Source organism: Culex pipiens, chromosome 1, assembly GCF_016801865.2.
Source record: "Culex pipiens pallens isolate TS chromosome 1, TS_CPP_V2, whole genome shotgun sequence".
NCBI classification, from domain to species: Eukaryota; Metazoa; Arthropoda; class Insecta; order Diptera; family Culicidae; genus Culex; species Culex pipiens.
In genome coordinates this window covers 109,556,321-109,573,187 of record NC_068937.1, presented here as the reverse complement: position 1 = coordinate 109,573,187, position 16,867 = coordinate 109,556,321, and the positions used below count along the sequence as shown (strand labels likewise).

At 36.2% G+C, this 16,867-nt stretch overlaps 1 protein-coding gene and 1 long non-coding RNA gene across 2 annotated transcripts in view; both read left to right on the top strand.

The window, feature by feature from the left end:
- The window catches only part of LOC120425725 (probable G-protein coupled receptor No18), a 55,621-nt gene extending 52,569 nt beyond the window's left edge, over positions 1-3,052 (top strand). Inside the window, exon 6 of the mRNA XM_039590329.2 lies at positions 1,273-3,052. Within this exon, the coding sequence (XP_039446263.1) occupies positions 1,273-2,001 (729 nt within the window). The 3' untranslated portion in view covers positions 2,002-3,052. The remainder of the gene's footprint in view (positions 1-1,272) is intronic.
- Positions 3,053-15,735: 12,683 nt separating this feature from the next.
- On the top strand, positions 15,736-16,495 carry LOC120425722 (uncharacterized). Its single transcript, XR_005606580.2, has 2 exons — positions 15,736-16,122; positions 16,173-16,495. It is a non-coding gene; the product is annotated as an uncharacterized LOC120425722 (long non-coding RNA).
- Positions 16,496-16,867: the final 372 nt, after the last annotated feature.

Here is a 16,867-nt window from a genome sequence, read left to right as displayed (position 1 = left end):
ATGTTTGTATAAACGAGCCGTTTTCATTTAATCCTGAGGCTATTGACAGATAGGCTGGAAATATTTACCACCCACTACGACTAGGCGTGGATCCGCATTTAAAAATTGCCTTATCAGCCGAAAATAGACCAATTGGGTCCTAAAATGGAGTATAAATTGCTTATTTGGCTGCACACAATGATTAGGCTTATTTTTCTGAGCACAATGACACTTTCCATATTTGCAAAAAGATGATGATCAAAAATGGTTTTCTGGTATGCCTATAGGACTTTTTAGGTTCGAAAATGTTTAATTTTTTTTATTTTTTTTATCTTTTTGAATTGTTCAAGTTTCAAGCCTCTAGTCATAAATTTCACCCAGTCGGCCTGGGTTCCATCCCAGAAGGTCCCGGTGGCCGGTCTAACCAAGAGGTTGGGTCGATAGCTCAGTCCAGATGTAGGAGTCGTTCCCTGGGTCCTGTCTCGGTGGAGTCAATGGAAGGCAGTTGGACTCGCAACCCAAAGGTCTTCAGTTCGAATCCTGGGGTGGATGGAAGCTTCGGTGTAAAAGAGGTTTGCAATTGCCTCAAAAATCAAGCCTTCGGACACCTAGTTTCGAGTAGGAATCTCGCAATATAGTACGCCAAGGCAATGCTGTAGAGCGAATAATTTGATTTTGATTGAGTAATTAATGGCTGCGTTCAAGACTATCATTTACTGAGTTTTATATTAAATAAAACATTAAGCGTTTTTGTTGAAATCATTCTTTCGAAAATGTTCGTCATGCAATATAGCTCAAAAGTTAGTTTTTCACAATCGACTGCAAAATCCAAAACTGTATGGATACTTGTCTAATTTAATTTGATCATGGGACATTGTATTTCCTCTAAGGCCCTGGCCACAACTCGCTCTCCAAAATTGTATGGTTATTTGTATGGACCAACTGTTGACGCCAAATGTCCTTTGTAACCTAAGGCAGGTATGAAAAAAATTCATTGAAATTAAAAAATACTAAAAATAAACTTTTAAATATTTTTGGGGAAAACGCAGAGAACTGCTCAAGAGATTTTTCAACAATTCACGAAATCTTAGAATTATTTTCAATGCCACTTGCGCTAGATTCATGAATTATGGGTTGGTAAAGATTGATCGAAGCAATTTGTTTTTGGTTTCATAACCATTTCTTAGCAGGATAGCTTTATTGCTACCAAAAGTTAATGTTCAAAGAATTTATTTATGAAATCCTCGAGGGGTTTCTGTAAAAGCAACAATTTTAAGCAATTTTTCTTTTCAGGCTACTGAGAAAAGCTGTGAGGTCGAAGCGGACAATTATACATCTGAAATGGACACCAGCCCGAAACAGCAATCCGGCGGCGGTGGCTTGGGTTATCTGGGACGAAATTTGTCCTCCACATACGTCGCCCAATCGCATCAGACGTTGTACGAGTTTCTGAGTTCGGCTCGGGCCACACCAAACGCCCAACGGCACCAGCTGGCCACACCGACGGCCCGGTTGACCACCCTGGGATGTCACGCCGGAAGCAGCACCAACACCAGTGCCAGCGGGAACGAAGGTACGGGCAAGTACCGGAACAACTACGAGATGCGGCCAATCAACACGGTCCAGTTCAGCGCCAGCCAGATCTCGCTCGCGGAGTCGTGCGTGTCCAACGTGACCACGAGCCACGCCAAGGTGCGTGTCCACCACGGCAAGCGGATGCCGATGCGGATTTCGTCCCTCAAGCGAGAAACGAAAACGGCCCAAACGCTCAGCATGGTCGTCGGTGGGTTCATTGCCTGCTGGTTGCCCTTCTTCGTATACTACCTGATTATGCCCTTTCTGCCGGAACGATCCAAGAGCAAACACCTGATGGAGTTCCTTACGTGGCTTGGCTGGATCAACAGTGCCATCAATCCGTTCATCTACGCGTTCTACAACGTCGACTTTCGGATCGCCTTCTGGCGGTTGACGTTCCGGAAGTTTTACAAAAGTAAGCCTAATCTGGCGTACTTTAAGCCATAGAGACGATGAGTTGTTATACGCAAGGGATGATTGTAGGAATGTTTGGAAATATTTTTGGTAATTGAACAAACATCACATGACATTGTACATTGTACTGTCGAGTAACAATGTTTTGCTTCGAATTAGCACTGCCAGAATTATGTCTTTGTAGTTTGAAAAATAGTAAAAAAATAGATGTCTTCAAAGAGATTTTTTTACAAGACAATACAAACAAATTTGACAGCTGCAAAAAATTTGCTAATTCTTAAGCTTCAGAAAACTTTTTCACAAAACGAAAAATGTAACAAAGCTGGCCTCTCCAGCTACCTCTCAACACTCCGGAATTTCCTTAATAGTTAATCGTTGTCTTGGGATTTGCAAAATAGTTGCTGCTGTCAAAATGCTTTTAAATGATGCTCCAGAAATAACCATATCTCTGCTACAAAATAGGTGATTTTAACATCCCATGTTGATTTATAAATCATATCGCATTCCAGGAAACTTCAACAACAAAATCTCCAACTAATTGTAAATAATTAGTTAATAAACAGTAGAATTTCCGTATGGTCAGGATAAATTGCATGAAAAAGTGAATGTAAAAATAAAAATTTAAGCACTCATCCCCGTAGCAGATGAAAGCATTAGGATTAAACCCTCGTCAAATATTCCCACAATCTCCTGCTCGTGTGACGGACTCGTCATCAGCAAACACCGTACGCAGCAGTACAAAACGTGGCAGCTTCACTGATTTACCGTGATGGTTGATATCAAAGTGACATTAAATTAGTACTTAAGTGAGGAGAAAATAGAAGAGCTTTTCGTCAAAATCTCAATGTAGTAGACATTAGCAAATTATAGACTCTCAAAATGATTGTTAAAAAATAATTATAGAAGCAAAGATATGAAATATCTCGTACGGTGGAATACAGAGCACAACATCTACACCAAATAAATAACATGCCATCCAACCAAAAAGGGTGGGTTAATTATTTCGCTGCTCTTGAAGCAAGAATGGTTGCGCAATTTGGAACAGATTGGTTCCAAGAAATTGTCGATTAAAATTAAGTGTAAGAAATCGTTGAGAATTTGTTTAATTGTTTGGAAACGTTGAGAAATTCCTTGGACCACTTTAACGGTAATCAATTATTTGAAACAGGGTTGAATTGAATAAAAGCATTTTTTGAGATCAATTCATGTAGGGTTAATTTACCGATTATCACCTCGATTTCAATCAGATTCCGCGTAAAAATAATAAATGAATTGATAAAAACACCGATAGACACGGAGAAATTTTCAAGAAATGTAGTTGTAAACAAGCAAAGCAATCCACTTTAACGACCCCCGGGTCTTTTTTGGTCTCTGTTGCAAGTTTTTGCTCATTTCTAGGCCTAGCAAGTAAAACATCGCTTTTTGTTGATCAATTGCTCCACTAGCGTTTTTATACGTTAATTATTATACAAGTGTCATAAAATTTGGTCAATTTTTCACATTTTTATCAAAAAACCATTGTTCAACATGAATGTGTAACACAAATGCCAAATCTAGCAACGGATTACGAATAGTTCATTTTGAAGTTTATTCTGACTTAAATGAAACATGTTTGTAGAACTCGAAAAGCAAAATGACATTTGTAGACATGATGTTTCATTTCAGTTTGCTAAACATGATAACATAGTAGATTTAACCTTTGGTTTCAGCTGGGATTTCTCGTAAACAAGTGGTTTATGTGTAGTTCGCGTTCGTGTTTTAAAAACCGAGCAAGAGCATGATGACGAAACAAGCACAGATAGTTCTAAAAATAGAAACAGCTTATGTTCAAAAGAAGTTTTGACTAACTGTTAGTGAACTTGGTAAAACCTAGATGACCGCAGACTTCTTATTGACGTTTAGGCCTGCTCATCCAACATAATCCCTCGTGGAAAGATGCAGACGCGCGCCCGGACTTACATTTGGAGTGATCTTGAGTTCGATACTTGACCTAAGGATTCTTCATCAGAACGAAAAACTAAAGATGCATCACCGGGAACCAGCAGCAGCAGGAGAGTAGTAGTAGCAAGCGATGTTGATTAGCACTCGAACATGTTTGGAAAAAAAAATGATCTCCAAGAGCATAATAATGAAATGGAATGATTTTTATGGTTGATATTTTTATTATTTAGCAAGTAAAGTGACATTTTACTCACAAATAAAGTATTAAATAAAGAAAAAATCTCTTAAGCGAACGCCTGGGACGTATTTTATGAAAAACTTCTTTCACATTCTTGTCTGCCACGATATGTTGTTAAACGGTTCTAACAACGTTTACCTAACCCGGTTCAAAATCCTATGGTCATGAGTTCTTATGACATGTTCAACAAATGCTCTCTATGCAAGTATGACGTGCACTTACAAAACTAACTAAAAACACGCACTTTTCTAACGGATGAAAAGATGTTCAATAACAGAAAAACGTGCGCTTTTTCCAGCGTTCAAGAGTTCTCGGGGACGTTCGGAAAACATAGTTAATGAGTTCAACACCCAGTTCGGAAATCTCTGGGCGAACAATTGTGCTGCTTGGGAAACTTTCATAAAATTTTCTCCCCTACACCTACAAGGTCGTCACCCTCAATAACTTGAAAAGATAGCTTATCTTATCAAGTACAACTCTAGAGTTTTTTTTTTTTTCAAGAGGTCATTTAAGCTATTGTCTTTCATAAGTTTATAGGACGTATTCAAAAAAAAACTCTAGAACTCTTTGGAAGGCAAAATTTGGCTAGGACGTCAAATAAAGGAGTTAACAATTTATTCCACTTAATTTTGCCATTCCTAACACTGTGCAGTGCATTGTCCTAAGTCCAATCCTTGTAACAGTGTTTAAAAAACAACGATTTTGGGCATTTTTTTGTGGTTTTTGCCAATTTCTATATGACAGACTTGATTTTTCGGTCTCGAAAATATTTTACCGGAGGGCTATGCTAATTTCCCATAAGTTTGCATGTAGAAGCTTTCGTATTTCACTCGTTTTATTATTGATGTTAATTAATTTACTATCCAGGTTACTACCATCCAACTTACTACACTGAAAAAAAAAATCCTTTTTCCATTATGAGCAATGTACTTAAGCTTGTATCTGGAATTCCATACTTCTAATTGAAGTTTTGTCAAAGAATGGAATTTTGACGAGCTTTTCGGTAAAATATGTTTGAGACTGAAAAATCAAGTTTGTCATATAGAAGTCAAGTTTGTCATATAGAAATTGCTAAAAACCACCAAAAATTTAACTAAATCGATGATTTTCAAATATTTTTATTTTTAAAACAAAAAAATAAAAATAGGTAAAAAATTTAAATTACAGGCCACGGTTTCAACACTTGAATGAAAAAAGTGTTTTAAAATGCATTATACACCTGTCCAGTTGTTTTACAACCATAAGTTTACGAAATTTCTGAGTATTGATGAAAATTTTATTTTTGCGAGAAACAAAAGTTTTTGCGTTTCTGAACATTTTAAATTCAAAAAATTTCTAAATATTTTTAATCAAGCCCAAATAAGCTAAATATGATCATCGAAATAGAAAAAGGCATTTAAGATTCTTTTGTGTTGATAAGACTTCTATGTCCATTGAAATTTTCCAGTATTTTGAAAAAATATTTTACTTAATCTACATTAACCCAAAAAGGTTTTTTTTTCATTTAGAACAAAAAATTTCATTTTAAAATTCCGTCTCTTTTCTAGCTTTGCAGGTTTATTTTTAAGAGTATTACAATGCACTACAAAATTGTAGAGTAGACAATTACAAAAAAAAATGATGTAAAAACATAAGGGGTTTGCTTGTAACCATCACGAGTTATCGCGATTTTACGAAAAAAAAGTTTTGAAAAAGTTGGTCATCGTTGATCATGGCCGTTCATCGTCACCCGCGACAGACACGGACGAGAAAACAAAGAGAAACGCAAAAAAGTACTTTTTTCGTAAAATCGCGATAACTCGTGATGGTTACAAGCAAACCCCTTATGTTTTCACATCAAATTTCTTGTAATTGTCTGTTGTAAAACTTTGTAAAACATTGTTATACTCTTAAAAGAAACCCTGCAAAGTTAGAAAAAAACAGGAAATTTTAAAATGAAAAATTTTGTTCTAAATGGGTAATTCTCTACCAACTCACAAGAAATCGGGAAAAGTTGCCCCGACCGTTCTTTGATTTGCGTGAAACTTTGTCCTTAGGGGTAACTTTTGTCCCTGATCATGAATCCGCGATAACTCGTGATGTTTATAAGCAAACCCCTTATGTTTATATATCAACATTTTTGTAACTGTCTGCTCTACAACATTGTAGAACATTTTTACACTCTAAATAAAAATTTTGTTCTAAATGAAAAAATGACCCTTCTGGATCAATGTAGATTCGAAAAGTACATTAAATTTCCCTTAAAATGACATGTTCCAAAAAAATTTACAGTCGAGTAACAGAAAATGGCAGAGTTTTAAAACTTTTTCAGTGTTTTTTTCGATGAAAAATACGTATAAAAAGTTCTTCTTTAGATTCCGGTTATCGCCTTATCACAGTTAGGAAGGCAAAACAATTTCAATTTTGCTTTGGGTGGGAAGGAGTTATGCAAAGTTTATTAAAAAATAATATTGAAATATGTGAAAGTTATTCTATCGTACAATTTCACCACGCCAATCTCAGATCCACAAGTATCATCGTTTTTCCGTACAATTTGAAATATTCCTGCAACGAGCTTTGCTGCCAAAGCTCTAGATTTATCCGGAAAAGCTTTTGCATTCCACAATATTGCGTTCAAGCTTTTTTTTACGGAATGGTTACAAACATGTTTGTATTTCTCTTTTCCGACACTCTTAATCACTCAAATTTTAAGAATTTTATCAAATTGTTAAAACTACTATTTTCTTTGACTTCTCCATTCATTTATTCATTTAATTTATTTACTTTTGATAAACGTTTTGCCTTCCTCACCTTACTGAGGAAAGGCTATAAAATCACTCGAAAAATGAACTTATTAATTTGACCTCGTAGACCCACCTTCACGTATACACGTATACATACAGAATCATGTTCTGAGCAAATGTCTGTGTGGATGTGTGTAGGTGGGTGGACAAAAAAATGTCACTCGATTATCTCCGGACTGGATAAACGGATTTTGACCGTATTAGTCTCATTCGATCCGTCTTGGGGTCCCATAGGTCTCTATTTAAAATCAGCATGTTTAGTTAAGTACTTCAAAAGTTATGCTAAAAAAACGATTTTGTCGTATGTCCGGAAGATTGTATAAAGGGTGGTTTTTGCAAGAAAACCTATCATGCTATACATTTTCAGAAAGGTATTAAAAACCTTTCCAATGAGCCCAAAACATTGAAGATCTGACAACCCTATCAAAAGTTATTAGCACTTAAGTGTTATTTATACACTTTTTGAAGGCCGGATTTCAGATAATGTGATAGAAGTATTGTCTGAATCTTCCATGCGAACTATCGTTGGATAGGTTTTTTATCAGAACCCTATCAAATGAAATGAATAATAAAGTTGATTTGTTAAACATGTTAAGGGGGAATGTTGCTCTTTTTACTAAATGTATTTTCTTTATGAATGTGAGGAAGGCACCATCCACCTAAAGGTGGATTAAGTAACGTTCTTTTAATTTATTTTGCAAGTTAAGCTTCTTCATATATTTAAAAAAAAACTTGTGTTTAATTGCTTAGAAAATTCAGGTGGAAAAAAAAATTTACTTACTCTACTCCAATTTTTTTTTCTCACATAAATAATTTTTGGAACAAATAATTGCAAAACAATTGGACAAATTTCAAATGCATTAAAAATTACTTTTATCTCTTTAAAATATCAAAACCATGACTTATTTCATAACATTTTGTATATTTTTCCGTTTTTGCCTTTCTTACTAAAGAAAGGTAAAGGTTTTACATTAAGGCTGGACGTCATTTCCATCTTCGTAATTATGTCGATTCAGCATGAATTTTAATCGGAAAAATCGTCAAAAAATCACACTGCATCGATTTTCGACGCTCTATCGATTCACTTTGACAGAACTCGTCTATCTCCAATCCTCGAATTTTGAGAAAATAAATTCCGTGGAGGTCGAGTGATGTTCGTATGTGGTAAAATTTTGCAAAATTTTGTGTCGCGCCGTTCTCAGCTCCCATATATCCGATTTCGATTCTTCTAAATGCAGATGAAAGCTAGTGTGCTGAACCTGGGCGAGTTGCCGCGCAAATTTCGAAATATCCATCTGTTTTCGGATGCGGCCAGACTTTTCAACAAAATACACAGTTTTCAAATGAAAATATGGTCAAATTTTTTCATTTTCATATCTTTTATTTATCTCAAAAATTACATTTTTCGAGCTCTACAACCTCCCAAAATTTTCATCCAGATTCATAAGACGGTTCTGGAGTTAGAGCCGTTTGATTAACCTACCATAAGAAAAAAATCCCTAAAAAAGGTAAAAGCCCACCTGGTTACCTTCGCCAACATTTTTCATTTCTGATTTTATTCGAAATTTCTTCCTACATTCACAGTACAGACCATGAGTGAGCATCTGAAACAAATTCGACATCTATCGGCAATCCCGATAATTTTTTAGAACGATTTACATTTTGCCTTTCTTAGTAAAGAAAGGTATAGGTTTTACTTTAAGGCTGGACGTCATTTCCATCTTCGTAACTATGTCGATTCACCATGAATTTTCATCGGAAAAATCGTCAAAAATCACACTGCATCGATTTTCGACGCTTCGACGCTTCGTCGCCAAGTTGTCAAGTTGAGCTTCAAACACTGGCGCAAATATTTTGTGGCTCGACTTATACTCGTTTTGTAGTAGCTTGTCTACCGATGTTTCCTTCAACATGTAAGATATCGTAGCTTTTCGGTTTCTTTTGCCCTGTCCGTTTTTGCATAACTGTCCAATGTTTATGCAAAAACTTTTGTGACATAGGACATTCATTCGGCCACAATCAATTTGTTTCCCGTGCGCTCCTAAAATCGCTTAAATGTAGACTTCATTTTCGTAAGTTTATTTAACAGGGTTCATTGTTCCAATAGGAGCTTTCTAAGCTTTTCATCGTTTATATCGTTTTCAAAGTTTTCAATGCTGGCGACGCCAATGGCTTTCTACCTAAGGTTCTCGCGATTGAGTGTGCAGTGGTGCGATTGTTATGGCGCATGGGAAGCTTGCTATGATCGCGTTTGTCATAAACGCTTGTTTGATTACAAACTTTCAAACATATTGTACGATTGAAAATATTCTTTTGGTGAAAATTGCGTTTTTTATTTCTTTTGGAAATCATATCATTTATAATACATTGCTTTCATCAAAAGACTTTCTTTTGTGCTGGCGTTATAAATAAACAAAGTCGATGTTATGAATTGAAAAAAAGTTCTACCATTGTTATATTCTTTAGTAAGAAAGGCTCTATCTCACCCCAGGTGGGATTAAATCGGTTTTTTTTTATTTTGTTGAAATTTAAAAAAGGTGTCAACGCAAAAGTGTTACATCTTTAATGATGTAACACTTTTGCACGTCATTAATTATTTAAATTCAAATTCGATTTAACGTAAATTTACAACAAATCATACGTAAAAACATAATTTTACGTGTGATACAGAAGATTCGATCGAATTTTTCATTTTTTTTCTCTTTATTTCCGTGTTGAGTATATTTACACTTTTTTTCTGTGAAGCAAATGAGCAGTTATTTTCAAATCCACTTTAATCACATCAAAACTCCCGTCTCCAATACTTGAAACCAGCCCTCCAAAGTAAACCCAAAAACTTCAAATCTTCAAAACCAATGAAAAGAGCTGACAACAGTCACGTATATTGAGTTCACCCTCGACGAGGGTAGATGAGCTCAATAAATTGGGCGCAAAACTTTGCAAATCCCTGCAGATTTAACTGTTTTAATTTTCCCGGAAAGCTCGCGGTACGGCGGCACGGACTTTGGTTTCGGGGTTGAGTTCCCAGCTGGTTTTCAGTTTCAATAATTACAGTCGTGGATATCTGTTTTGCTTGATGTGTGGTTAATTTCAATGTTTTTTTTTTGGTGGGAGGGGGGCGGGGGGGGTTTCAGTGCTTGTTTATTTGAAGTCATTCGATGGAAGGACAACCGCAATTCAAAATTGAAATATTATAAATAGAAAAAGAATAAAACCACCTGTAAGCAATCGTTCAGTCCTGCTAAGGTTTACCTTGCACGTGTTTATCCTCTCGGAAATAGATTTCCATGTTGTGCACGTGGTCGGTTGGATGCCGTTTATCGTACCATGCACTATAGCCGTTTGTTTGCTTCACGGGTAGTGTAGCCGTTGAAAGTCATGGGAGCAGAAGACGCAACCCGATACGGCAGCCTATAATGATATCAATCATCTTGCTTTCACGGAAGTTGTCTTCGAGACGAGTCGTACTGGCAACTAAATTTTTCCCTTTTCAACTCTTGCTTGGCTGCTGACGTTCGCTGACACATATCGTTCAGTGGAAACATACCTGTTGAGGTTAAAGGTAAGGTGGTTCTGTGTTTCAATACTCTGTACGTACACCCAAACGAAAGATGTTCGACGACAAAATGTATGTCCAGTTTTTAAACGAGTTTCAATACGAAAAACATACACATACGTTAGACCAGAAGGCCCTGCGATTGAAATTAGGTTGCGTCCTGATGTTGGAAAAAAAAGCAAGGCAATCCACTTTAAAGACCCCCGGGTCTTGTTTTCTGCTCATTTCTAGGCGTCCGACCTCTTTTACGCAAAATGATGTTGGAAGTTAAGGGTAATAAACTATCATGAGCTTAAATATTTTGACATTCAATGTTCGAGCTGAGACAATCTTGAATTTCAGCATTCCTCGCTTGAGTGCAGAGCTTCAAAGATCCAGCTAAAAGAAACCTTCATATTGAATACAGGAAGAAAAGCGGTAGTCTCAGAAGGAGGTTGTCGGATGAACGTGGCACCTAAATGTCTTCTTCGTCTTGACCTGGCAGGATGAAAACAACCGAGTTTGACAAGCGAGACCGTTGTGTTACTCCAAGAAAGTGAGTGGGGGCAGGTGTTCAAGAAAGAAGCTATAGCATTTGTGTGAAAGTGTTACTTGCACCGAAAGCAACAGATGATAGATTTTAGAATTTAAAAAATATCATTTAAAAATTAAATAACAATCTTAAGATATAATATACAATAACAATAATTCCATGAGAGATTCATGACTTCTAATTTAAAATTTTTTTACAGTATTTATCCGTGATCTGACTCGCTTGCAGTATAATAGCCCACGCTCAAATTCACTCTGAAACCGACCAAGTTAGGGTACGAAACGACTTGCTTGTCCTATATCGCAATAGCAATATAAACGAACCTTTCAATCTAGACTAGGTCCTGACCCCCTTCTACCAAGTGGCAGCTTCCTTTCCCACCAGACTGCTGGAAAACCCAACAATATGTTAATAGAGGTGAACTGATAAGAAAAACAACACGACTGCTGCTGATGCTGCTTGCACGGGGGAGCAAATCAAATTACCCTCATGATTCAATTACCTTTGTTGTCATGTATTGCATCGTAGGCTTCCGAGGTCGATTTGATTTCGCCCACTGCACTTTTGAGTTTATGGGACGAACACTCAAGTTGAGAGCTTCGGGTGACTTTGCTAGCAGCATTCCTAGAACTTTATGTGAAATTCATAAAAAGAACAAACTCTAGCGGGAGTTTTTTTTAATTCACCATGCGCCTCCATTCAACTGCTTGTTTAGCTTATTTCATAGAAGTTGAGTGCTGTTTTCAAACAAAGTTTCCAACAATACACCAATCATGAATGCTTTTCATGAAAAACTTTCTCTTTCAATTGACTATAAAAAAGTGTGGAGATCTTAGAAAGTAAATAAATCCCAACGGAAATCCAACAAATAAAACATAACGACTTTGTTTTTTTATGATTACGGGTGTAACTCAATGAAACAAAATCAGCAACAATTTTCCTAGCTTTAAACATGGATCAGATAAGAATGAAATCCAAGAAAAAAAAACGTCGCAGATTTCTTCTTAGCTTCTGAAAGCAAAATTTAACCTCTGTTAAAAGCTTGTTGATTTACGCACAAAAACAGCAGAAATATTTATTAATCTATTGATACCTGTCATTGATGTTTTGTAGAAAATGGATCAACTAGTTTGTTTTCCTGGTTTCTTGGCTGAAGCTTGGAGGTGTTGAATTCTCTCCAACTTTTGGCCGCTGATTCAACTGGTGACGACAATGTGAGAGAATCCATGTTCGTGAATGCTGCGACTTAACCCTCTACTGCCCAAATTTTTTTTTCGAAAATTTTTATTTTTCCCGTGTTCAGGAGGTCATTTTGAGCAACTTTTGTTCTACGAAAAACTTTACTTCTCTTGTTTTATGTTTTTCTTGTTTCATTTTTAGTATTTTAATTTGCATTTATCTTGTTTAGTTTATGTTTGTTTTTGGTAGTATTTGGCCTACTCTACCACCTCCTATCATTACATTTTGCCTATCTCATTTTTTCATGTTTTTACAGTAACTTTTTCAATTTTTTGCATGTTTTTCACATTTTCTGCTATAAAATGGAACCATTATCATTTAAATTGTAAATAAATGCGTAGAGGCATAGTCTGGGGCACTAGAAAAATTACTGCATACTTCTTTTTACTTAAAATAAAGGAAATGTTAGTATAAAACACAGCCAAAGTTGACCCCTGAAAAAATTACATTTTTAAAAACATTGGCAAAGTCACATAAAACAAGTCAAACTTCCAACCCTAAAATTTTCTAAAATTTTAGGAGTTCTTCTTTCCAATGCTTTTTGAAGATCAAAAATTGGTTGAAAATGGCCCGTCTAGAGGCGGGGTTGGCTTGTAGAGGGTTAAAGACTGCCCCGGTGGAATCACTGGATGCTATTGGACTCGCAATCCAAAGGTCGTCAGTTCGAACCCTGGGGTGAAAGCTAGAAGGTTCCTTGGAGTAGAAAGAGGTATGGATGCTTTCCCCATTCAAGCCTTTGAACTCCTAGGTTTGAGCTAAACCTCGCAACGAGACCACAAAAGACCCGGGGTTCGTTAAAGTAGATGGTTTGATTACTTAATTTAATTTGAAAACGAATTTTTCTTATCATAACCTACAACATTGACGATACAATGAATTCGATCAGAAAATCCCTTCTCAGGATATGATTTTCGAGTGTAGTGTAGTGAGTGTGTCCATTTTGTATGACCAGCTCGCACAATTGTATGGATAAACTGAAGATGCTAACTGACTTCTTCTGACACAAGGAATACATGAACAAAGTTTTTGTGTGTTTTTTGCTTATTTGTATGTTTGGTTAGTTGGAAAAGAGTCGCGCGATTGAAAAAGTGTTTTTTTTTGTCGGTTTCGTTTCAGGCGTGTTTGTTTGTTTGTTTTTTTTTTATTTATTTTTTCCGGCAGTTTTATTGTAATCATCGGTTTTTCTCTTTTTCGTGCGCGGTGCATAGCTTTGTGAGTTTTGTCATTTTTTAGTTGATTTTGAACGGTGGAGGAGCGCGCACGCCTTGCAGGATTATTCGTGTTTCGTGTGCTTTAATTAAGATTACATTAATTGTTTTGTGATTTTAAAAGCCCTTCCTATATCATCATTGATCAGAAGGCACGGCGTCCGGTAAATTGTGCATAAGTTTTTCAAATAATATATTACATTTTCATGGTGCAAAAGACATTTCTTTAGAATCGTTTATCGAAAGACACGTTGACATTAACACTCAAACGCTTGGGTAGTCATTTGACCCCTTTTTTTTTTTTTTTTTTTTTTTCTTAGAGATCTCATAACTTTTGGTAGAACTGACCAATTTGGATGCTCCTGGTTGCAAAAGATCCAGATTTGTCTATATTTTTAACTGTCAGATGGAGGAAAAATATGGTCCACTTTTACCGGAGATATTCCGGATTCCGTTGGGGTACCTCGGCCCTCCTATTTGGGGTTTTGGTCAATAGAACAAAAATCATTTCACAGAACAATGCCGGAAATGATGCAAAACTATTATTTAATATTTTATTTTTCATAAGTCCTTCTTTTATCATCGTTGATCGGAAGGCACGCCGCCGGTTTAGTTCGTTTAAGTTATTGTTTTAATTTCATCACAATCGTTTACGCGGTGTCCTCTTTTCTTTTCGTTCAAATTTGTTGATCGTAATAATTTATTCCAACTGGCAGTTTTAGTATTAACTCATCAAACTATCCATTTTATGAAGAGTTAAGCGTATTTTATTTACTATTTTTGAATTTACTCGCGTTATCGTATAAACAGTAAAAATATACTAATAAGTCCAGCCCATAGCACTACTGCTCGGTTGGCACGCGTTCGATTAAAAAAGTTTTTAAATACGCTGGTCCAGCGCACAGTCTCTCGAAACCAGCAGAAAAATGTCCTGGTTGATTTTGGAATCCGGCAGATCTTCCTGAACCAGCGAAAAATATCGCTGACTCTAGCGAAACAAGTACTTCCACTAGTAGATTTTTAACCGGTTCTGTCAAATTTGAACGGTTTCCAAACAAGCTTAAAGAGTTAGCGATTCTATGCAAAACACGAAATTTTAAAATGAAAATTTTTGTGCTAAATGAAAAAACGACCCTTCTAGGTTTATTTAGATTCGAAAAGTACATTAAATTTCCCTTAAAATGGACATGTTCCAAAAAAAATTACAATTGAGTAACGGAAAAATGGAAGAGTTTTTAAAACTTTTAAAGTGTTTTTTTCAATCAAAAATACGTTTTTCGGAATTCTGAGTACGCCATTTAATCGGGCGTCCAATTTTACATAAAAGTCCCCTTTTCACCAAATTTCTATCTCCTAACCGTTTCTGGCTGCAAATGATTGAAAAACACTTCTTTTTCGCATGTTCAAAAATGAAAGTGGTCGTATCGCCCCTCCGTCACGAAATATAAAAAAAAAACGTTACTTAATCCACCTATAGGTGGTTGGTGCCTTCCTCACATTTATGGTTTACAATAGGGCACACCATTTGTTTTGCTGGCCGGTACAAAATTTAACCTCAATCTTTTTCATGTACGTATACGCAATACTTGCGCACGTAAAACAGCAAAGCAATCCACTTGAACGACCCCCGGGTCTTTTTGTGGTCTCTGTTGCAAGTTTCTGCTCATTTCTAGGCGTCCGATAGGTTATGTGTGGTGAGTCACCTGTCACCTACCTGCGCACGTAGATAACTCTATCGAGAAATTAAAAGTGAGAGTGTGTGCGTGCAACATGGAGTTAAACTTTTCAAAGAGTCATGGTAACCTTCACAACATCTTCATAGAAAGTTTAACTCCATGTTGCACACACTCTCACTTTTAATTTCTCGATTGGAGAGGGAAAAGGATGTCATTTTTTTAACACATTGGACATCCCTTCTCCCTCACCACAATTATTCATGTAACAAAACATAGGATCTAATTTGAATCCTAAAATTGAACTAAAATTAGTGATATTATTGTTTACAACGAAAATATTTTTTTTTGTCAGCACAATGGCACTTTGTATGACCACAACAGGTTTAAATTAGATTTTAAATCCATTTTGAAAAATTGATTCCACGGCCGATCTTGACATAAAGTATTTTACTTGAAACCTCGTTCCAAGGGAACCATAGTTGATCCATCGTAAATGTTGTCTTGACAAATTATTTTATTTTTTGCAATAAAATCACCCTTACCAAGAATTACGATTCACTTAATTCGTTATATCACTTTTACATACGATTTTTTCAGTTCAACCATAACCCTTTTTTGGTTTAGTACTTGAACATTGACCTAGTGAGAATTTTGGCTCTAGCATCGAGTCGATTAAGGCTTGAACGCGAGCCAAATCGAATCGAGGCTCGAGCTAAAATGCTCGACTTGAACTCTAAAATTTGCTTGAAAATGTGGGAAAACGAACTCTTGATTTTTGGTCAGTGTGTAGTGAGAGGTAATTTTGACGTTTGATCAATTCTCAATGTGAGTGTTCGTGCAAAAATGCAGAATCCATCTCCTGTTTTGCATTCTTCACAATGTCATCTGTCAAAAGCAATTCCAAACAAAATATATTTATTTTTTTAATTTTATCAAATTTCAAGTGGACGATCAAGTTTTGTGTGAAAAAAAGGCTAAAAGGTAATTTTTGTTACAGTTACTTGAATAATTTCTAACTAGTTTCTTTGTAGTGTCTTTGGTCAAACTAAACAAGAGTGATGGCGGCGGCAGCGTCATCATCGGTCTGGTCCGTTCCTGATCGACTTTCCAATACGACCGACGGAACAACTTCCTATCCCGGGACGATCCGTTGCAGATCGGCAATCGAAGATCCTGTCGCGGTAGATACAACATTGTCTTCCAGACTACAAAATACGCGAGACCTTAAACGATGATGGACTTGAGGCAGCAGGAGGAAGTTTCATGTGACCACGAGTGGAGAAAGTCATATTTATAAAAAATGAAAATAAATGAGAAAATATGTATCTTCTTAGTTTTTGTTTCTTTGCAAAGAGGTCTTTCGATTTCTCATCCAACGATGGGACGCATTGTGCATCCGAAAATTATTTTCATCAAATTATCTGAGATTTGGCTTCCAAAAAACGTAGAAATAACACTTAAGTGCTCATAACTTTTGATAGGGTTATCAGATCTTTGATGTTAAAGGCTCATTTGAAAGGCCTTTCAGTTATCTAACTAATGATGGATCACATGATGGACCCGGACACTTTTTTCATCGTAATATCTGAGATCCGGCCTCCAAAAAGTGTAAAAATAACATTTAAGTGCTTATAACTTTTGAACTGGTCATCAGATCTTTGATGTTTTAGGCTCATTTGGAAGGTTTTTCAATTATCTAACTAATGATGGGTCACATGCTAGACCC